At 45.4% G+C, this 7925-nt stretch overlaps 1 protein-coding gene across 1 annotated transcript; it reads left to right on the top strand.

Annotated features, from left to right (window-relative positions):
- The first annotated feature begins 1364 nt into the window (after positions 1 to 1364).
- Positions 1365 to 3776, top strand: MAP10 (microtubule associated protein 10). Its single transcript, XM_086461175.1, has one exon. It carries the CDS (start codon positions 1365 to 1367, stop codon positions 3774 to 3776), a length of 2412 nt encoding a protein of 803 aa, XP_086317301.1.
- Positions 3777 to 7925: the final 4149 nt, after the last annotated feature.

Below are 7925 nucleotides of genomic sequence, written 5' to 3'. Positions count from 1 at the left end.
TTAACTCTCTTCTCAGACATAGCAGCTAATGAGAGGTCCTTTAAACAATGATCAAGGGACCTGACCAACAGTGAAGGGTTGGATTTTTTAACCATTTCCTGCTGGTTTCTGCTTTTCTAAAAAGTTATTGTGATTTGGCAGAGGAAGGAACAGGGAAAAGAGGGAATAAAAACAAAGGGAGAGGGCTTTGGTCTTTCTTTTCATTACTTCCCTGGTGGTAAATGGTGAGGGTATACTGTAACTTTAACTGAATACGATCAGTTTAGGATACATTGTTTTAGAGCCAACTTACTAATTGAACAAAACAATTTTCTTCCCAGCTAAGCATGTATTTGCTGTGCCTATGGCAAGCAGACCCTGGTGTAAGGGAGGCACGGTCAGAGAGGGAAGGGTACTCTCTTCACCAGACAGGAGACAGGAGTGAAATTCCCCACAAGTTTGTCTGCCACAACTCCCACTTTACATGCAGGCAGGAAAGGAAATAGGACTTTGTCAATGCATGACCAAGGCACTCAGGTATGACAGAGATGGAGACATTAAAGATGAAGAGGTGACATTTACAGCTGATTAAAAAAACCTAACCAATATGGAACCACACTTCTTAAAATCTCAGGTATGTATGGGCCCTCAGCTGTGGAGAGACTCTTCAGCACACGACCCTTGGCACAGACCTCGATGTTTATCTTGGGGTGGGAAGTGGCCATGAAGAAGTAGAAAACAGCTGAACGTCCCTCCCCGCCTCCACGAGCACTCCTGCTGACCGATGGAGCACAGCCCGCCATACCCACCCGGCTCCTGTGGCTGCTACTCGCGAACCACAGCAGGGAAAACATGGCCAGGGCCTCAGAGCCGGGGGCGGGGGCACGACAGCAGCCGCCGTGCCAAACAGGGCGCTTGTAAGCAGACCCCAGGGAGCACCTGTTTTCCCCCGGCGGTGTCCACTGCCCGCCACCCGGCCTGCCACCGCCGCCTCCGGCCGGGGCAGGCTGCAACATGGCTGCCGCGAGTCCCCCGGTGGGAGCACACAGGCGGCCACGGAGCACTGCTCATCTCCCCGACCGTGGGATCGGGGGCTAAGCAGCCCCTCGGAGTCCCTGGGCCGGTGCTTCCCCTGCGCCGCAGCGGGTGTCGGACAGTGGCTCCCGGGCCGCCAACGGCCACGGGGCACGGACTACAAATCCCAGGCCACTTCGCAAAGGCGCGTTGCTGCGGGCAATGGCGGGGGGGGGGCAGGACCCCCTGGGGCGGCCGAACGCCCTCCCCGCGGCGCGGGCGTCGTCCCTCTCGCGAGAGACAGCGGCTTCGCCTAACGCCCCTCACACACCCCCACACCCCTCTCGCGAGATCTGGGCCCGGCAGCCGCCATGGCAGCGGCAGAGGGTGCGGAGGTGCTGTTCGCGCTGGAGGTGCTGGTGGAGGCGGTGCGGGTGGCGGCCCCGGACCCCGCGCTTCGGCCGGCCGTGGCGCTGCGCTTCTTGGGCTTCCCCACCCTCCTGCTGCACCCCGCCGCCGCCGCGCCGCCCCTGCGGCCGGGGCGGGCCTTCCCCTTCGGCCGCGGCAAGCGCTGCCTCTTCCGCTGGCGCCGGGACTCGCTCTGCGCCGCGCTCCGCTGCCGCCCGCTCCGCGCCCTGCTCCTGGCGCTGCCCGCCGGGCTCGCCCCGAGCCCCCCCCGCCTCCTCGGCAGCTGCGGCATCTCCCTGGCCCCCGCTGCCGCCGAGCTGCTGCAGCGGCCCGGGGGGCCTGCCTCCTGCGGCCGTCGCGACTGCTTCCCGCTGCGGGACCCCGCGGGCCGCCCCGTCGGGGAGCTGGTCCTGGGCTACCGCCTCACCAGCTTGGAGGCCGGTGAGGAGCCGCCTCTGCCAAGCCCCGCCAGCTCCCGCACTGCCACGCCGCCTGCCACCTCCCCCGAGCCGGGGGAAGAGGAGGAGGAGGAGGAGCTGGAGGGCAACACCTTTTGTCCTCCCATGCTCTATTACAGCCGCGAGCCTGCTGAGCCTCATCCGCTGCCAGCAGCAGCGACCACAGGGCAATGGGAGCACGTCAAGGCCTGGAGACCACAGGAGAAAGATAAAGGCCAGAGCCCCCCACGTCCCAGTGCTGGGCCCTCACTGCTGTACCCTGCCAGCCCGCCACAGCTCTACAACACCCTGGGGCAGCTGCCGCTACTCAGTGCCTTGCTGGCAGAGCTGTCGGTGCTCGCCCACAGCGCTACATCTGCTGCTGTCCACCCCCATTTTGCTTGGCTCCAGGCCCCGGGGAGTGGTGGCATGGCTTCACAGCCCCCTGCCCCCAAACCCTCCTCTGCCCTCAAGCCTGCAGAGGCACCTGTGGGGCCTGGTGGGAGCAGTGGAGCTGCCAGCCCTCGATTCAAGCAAGGCCGGCAAGAGGCCACCACACCAGGGTCTTCTCAGGCTGGGAGAGGATCTAAGAAAGCTGTACCCCAAAGAGAGACAAGCTCTGAAAGGAACTGCAAAACTAAGGAAAACAGACCTCCCAGAAAGAAATTGATGTATGGGCTGACAAATACACTGAGGCTGCGGCTGCAGCAGACCAACCCTGGCAAGCTGGTAATTCATGAAAAGAGAGAGCAGTACAGAAAAAAGCAAATGGAGATGATGAAGGAGAGAAGTCCATTATGCAGAAGAAAGCTGCTCAGAAATGCTGGAGAACAGCATGTGGTCTCTTACAGGCATTGTAGCAAGGGAGACCGTTCAAAGCAGAATCATCAGTTTGATAAAACTGTTGAGACTTCCTTACAAAACAGTGCTCTCACAGAGTACATTTCCATGGCAGGAGATGTGTCCCCTGACCTGCAGAAACAGGCTATTGCAAGTCTATTGAAGGATGAAATTGCAAGCAAGGAATGTCCCTGCAAACTAACTACAGCCCCCTTACTGGAGAAAACTGTATTAAAATCATCTCAGAAGGAAAAGTATGTGAAAACCCAACTCCCAGCAGCATTCCCATCAGATGCTAATGCAAAGGGAAGTAATGAGGAAGCAGTACACTTAATCCGTCATAAAACCACGGAGCGTGATGATGTGTCTATTATAAGTGATCATAAACCAAGCCGCAGCAGGAGCATTGAAAACAACTCTGAATTCATATACTCGGACGACTTTGTTGCTAGTCCTGAGAACCCAGTTTATTCTGAAGATTTCACCAGTGCTGAGTGTACGGGCAGAGACTCGGAAGGTCTTGACAGCAGTCCTGAACCTCTGTGGCTTGAAAGCCCAAAGCAAAGTTTGTCAGATACAGAGCTGGAATCCAGCAGGTCCAGAACTTCAAAGTCAAGTCCAAAAGCTGAAAGTTCTTTAGATCTTCTGCCAGTTCCTTCCGCTTCATCTCCAGTCCAGTCTTTGAAGAGAAACTGTGACTTAAAAAACAGCGAGAGAACTAGTGGTGAATCTGTTGATTCAGTTGAGCTTGCTCAAATGGAAGCATCACTATTAGATGAAGAGCAGGAAGCCCAACGGATCAGTAAGGAAGAGAACAGGGGCGGTCAGCATATTAAACAAGTATCTACACTGAGAAGCAAACAAGTTAGCTGTGATGCTGACCTGAATATAGGAAAGCGGCAGACCTCTGCAGGAAAAAGCCAGTCTGTAACTCCAGTTAGCTCTTACTTGTCATCTAACATGTCTGATCTTGAACTTAGTGCCCTGGAAAACAGTATGTCAGACAAAGAGGAGGATTTTCTGGGAAAACTATGTGTTCCTCAATACAAAGACATCAGTGACCTTGTAATAAATAAGCTTCCAGGATATACAATATAATTACAAGTTTTCACTGTCTGGATTAAGATATGATATTTAAAGTTTATAAGGCCTGTTACATTTAGCTGCAATATATACAAGTTAATTTAGGACTTTATCACATGCATTTAATACATTGGTGAATTTACTTAAGAGGTTTCTAAAATAAACTACTATTTGAATGTCTTAACGAGTGGCTTTTAAGCGGTTCCTACAGCATGACTTCAGTGTCAGTATCTTAATACAAAAGTAATCTGAACAGCCCTAGAAACAACTTGTTGTCAAAAGCAGAAATGAAGACAGAAGCAGCAAATGCAGTCAGTACCCACAAAACTTGTCCAGGGTAGAAGTAACACACTACAGAAACAGCCAAGTACAAAATACATTCCTTACTGAACATTAAGTTTTTATTGCTCATGAAAGTAGTTCCATGCTTCATTTTTATTACAAAGTTACTTAAACCATACCAGTCATACCCAGTAACAACACAGATTTTCATCAGCTAATCTGTATAATGGTGTATTTGCTTCACTGTTCTATCACTAAATCCAGTGACCAGAACTACATGAGCCCTTTTAGAGTTTCTTAGGTTGAATTTTCTCATTTAAGTCAGATTTTCACAATTTATTCTTAAATAGTTTAAGAATTATTTGTGACAGTAGATCTATATAATCTGGGAGAGCTTTGAGAGTTTAGTGGAAGTTACTTGACCTTGAAGACTAAAGATGTGCAAAGAGTGGGGAAGAGCACAGTAAATTTTCAATGCTTCACAACTCCCTGATTGCATTTTCTGACACTGGGGAAAGGGGGGCAGGGGGAGGGAGGGTCAGCACCCACAGTCCAGAAACTGAACAAATGAGCATATTACATCATGATTTAGGGATTCGAGATAATGAAGAAATTGCCATGTCTCCTTTTCTGTTATGACAGTTGAACTACCACCTGATGTTCGCTTTTGATTTCCAGTTTGGTTTTTATGACTTCCAGTTTGATCAACTCAACATCTTTTGTTTAACTATTGAGTTTTTTAGAGTCTATATCTCTGTGACAAATTTCAGAGACGTTCTTTGACTTGAATCTGAAGAGAGGTCAAAATTCTTGCCTTAGGTCTCTCTTGTCCCCCGCTTTCCACTCTGAGTTGTTCATCTCCTTTGCCAGCTTTACATTCCTAACTATCTCATCATTTAGGACGTTCATTCTCAGGGTTAAATGACAGACTTACCAACTCCCCTTTTCCTTATAATTTACAATCTGACTTCTTTCCCCAACTTTTTCACTTCTCACTGTAGTTCTCCAGGTACATACTGCAAAAGCCTGTGTTTACACTTTAACATCTTGGAGGGGTTTTTTCATTTCCATCCTACTATGTGTTCATTTTGCAGGAATGACAGTACCTCTCCTACTTAAAATACTAACATCTGTGAGGATTATTCAAGCATCTGGTATTGACCTCTGAGAACACTGCTACTAGTATTTTTAATCAAAAGGTAAGAAGATGAAATTGCTCATATATCAGAGGAATTGCTGACCAGAGCAATTCTTAAATGTTATTTAGGGTGCCTCCGTTTCATCAGCCCAAATTCCAGACCAAAATACTTTTTTTTCTTTTTTTTCTTCTGATGCTATGGACTTCTTTGATACCCATGGATTCAGATCATCATTTATACACACCACTAATTCTGATTCTATTGATGGAATAAGATCTTGCAGTTCTCATGGGCAAAACTAATTAAAATACAATGCTGCCCAACCATTTTTACTGTGCGGCTGTTTAAACAATTTGCTAATATGAAGAGTCTACAATTTGAAGATCATTACTTAAGAAAGTTTATTTTAAAAATAAAGTTTACTTTCGACCCCAAATGGATTGAAATTCAAGGGCAAATTCCCAGTCCTTTTTCTATCCCAAATCCCATCTTCACTTTTCAATTTCCAGAGGCAAATATGGTAGGAACAATATTTTTTTAGTTGTTTAAATAATGAAACTAATCTCTTTTCAGCTAATTTTATTTGGGATAACATTTCTGATGTTTATTGTATAATAGCATTCATAATTTTATCAGAGGAATGATGAAAATTACAGAAAATGCATCCGAGGAAGACAAGAGGAGACATCACACAAGAACAGAATGTCAGCATCATGCTTACATATTTTAGTTTGGTTTTGTGTTTTCAGATATAGACTCAGCGTAGCTATTATTGCATGGAGATCTTAACAGATAGTTTCTACCCTCTGGGATAATAATCTTTTCAGATATTATTTAAGTAGTTGTGAGAGTAAACAAAATAATATTCAAACAGCAACTTTCAGTCAACAAAAATGGGAAAGACCTTTATGTCACTGATTTATCATTGAAAACTCATAAACTAATATATTGGCAAGAAATACTCGCTAATGACCAGAAGATTCTATATGTCAACCCAACAGAGCAAAACAGAGATATTTACTATCAGCATAAAATATGAAAAAAACCCCATGGCAGCAACAAATTACCATTTGTACAAATCCTGTAATAATGTACACTCAACTACATGATACTAGCTAGCCAATTTTGTCATTATAACTTGCATCCTGTGCGCCTGTGATCAAGTTGTTAATGTCAGAGGTTTAATAAGAGATTTTTCTACTTTAATGGAAGTATTACACCACTTTTCCGTGAAGACATAATTTCTAAATTGTAAGGGCTAAATTGCGTGGATTATGTTTGTTCAGGGGACATGGCAATAGGCTGGGAGAAGCACCTAAGAGTAGCATATCCCCTGCAGTTCTTGCACAGCCTTCCCAAAAGTAGCATAGATACTTAAGAATACGTGCCTGTCTTTCAGATACCCCATAAGCCTCCCAAGAAGTAGAACCATAGTGGTAGAGCTGGCGTGTCCAAGGGAAGTCGCAGAAGTGTCAGTACTCTGGTAGCTCCACACTACTTTTCTGATTCAGTCCCAAGAAAGCCAATGCATTGCGAAACTACTTTCCTAGAAAAGTCTCAACTAAAACTGTTCCCTGCTTCACAGAGTAGAGAAAGAGAAGACAGATGAAGAACAAAAACTTGTCCGACTACACATGAACACCCTGATTTGAAAACTCAGCTTTTTGAGCAAGAGCAGCTAATTTTTCCACATGCATTCAATCCATGGTTCTTTGTCAGAGTTCCTGGAAAGATTATTAATTAGTACTTATTACAGTGTGGGCCCTTATCTACTGGGAGACCGACTAAAACCAAAATGGTTTCTTACAGTCCCTCAGCCATCTGCTTTCAGTTGTTACTGAAGGTTGAGCAATAAAGACGCAGTCTCTGTTACAGAATTGTTATATGCTTGACAGAGGCAATGGCTAGTCACAATACCAAAATATTTACTAACAGCTCCCTATTTCCTAATTTTTTATAGCCCTTAGAGATTTCATATATAATTGTATTTTGACTGAATTTGCTGTAGTCTTCATTTTGGTCTCATTGAGTCATTAACTAAAAATTTCCTTGCTCCACACAATTAAGCAGTAAACTACAGTTACTTCAAATTCAAGTTTTACATCATTGTTAGTTACACTTTAAACTTTACTACAGTGAAATGAAAATGTCAGAAGTAATTACCTAAATTTATTGTAGATCCTCACTAAACAAAGCCATCTAGCTTCTTACTTTTGACTTGTTACTTTAGCAACTGATCTTTGATTTACATCTGTATGATATTCTAGAAAGAAGGTAGATGGGTGTTCAAAACGATAGTTTTATTGCTTAAGATAAGGGTGGTTAAATCAGCTCAAATAAAATTGAACTTAATGTTCCCAAACCGAGAAATAAACTCTTAGATATACACAGTAATTCTTTTGCACTCTGATTAGATGACACCGTTTCTTTTCTGTTTGTGTTTTCTCTGATGATAGTTTCTACCACCTATTTTACAATTTGTAATCCCTTCATCATTTCAGAAGTCCTTTTCCTCATTTCTCTGAAATGACATCCAGCCTTGGTAACTGTGTGATCGAATTTTTGACCGAGTTACTCATTCTTACTACTTTCATTTTTCTAGGTCCCAGTGTTTTATGATGCCTGCCATTGTAATAATTTTGTTTCTCTTTGTGTAAGTGCTGCTTAGAGTTAAATGCTAGTCATTATTGGAAATCTTTGGGACTTTGCTTTCCTTTTCTCAGCATTTGTCACCAGCATCTAC

The sequence above is a fragment of the Leptosomus discolor genome, chromosome 2, assembly GCF_034619465.1.
Source record: "Leptosomus discolor isolate bLepDis1 chromosome 2, bLepDis1.hap2, whole genome shotgun sequence".
NCBI lineage: Eukaryota > Metazoa > Chordata > Aves > Leptosomiformes > Leptosomidae > Leptosomus > Leptosomus discolor.
This window is presented reverse-complemented; position numbering and strand designations above follow the sequence as displayed.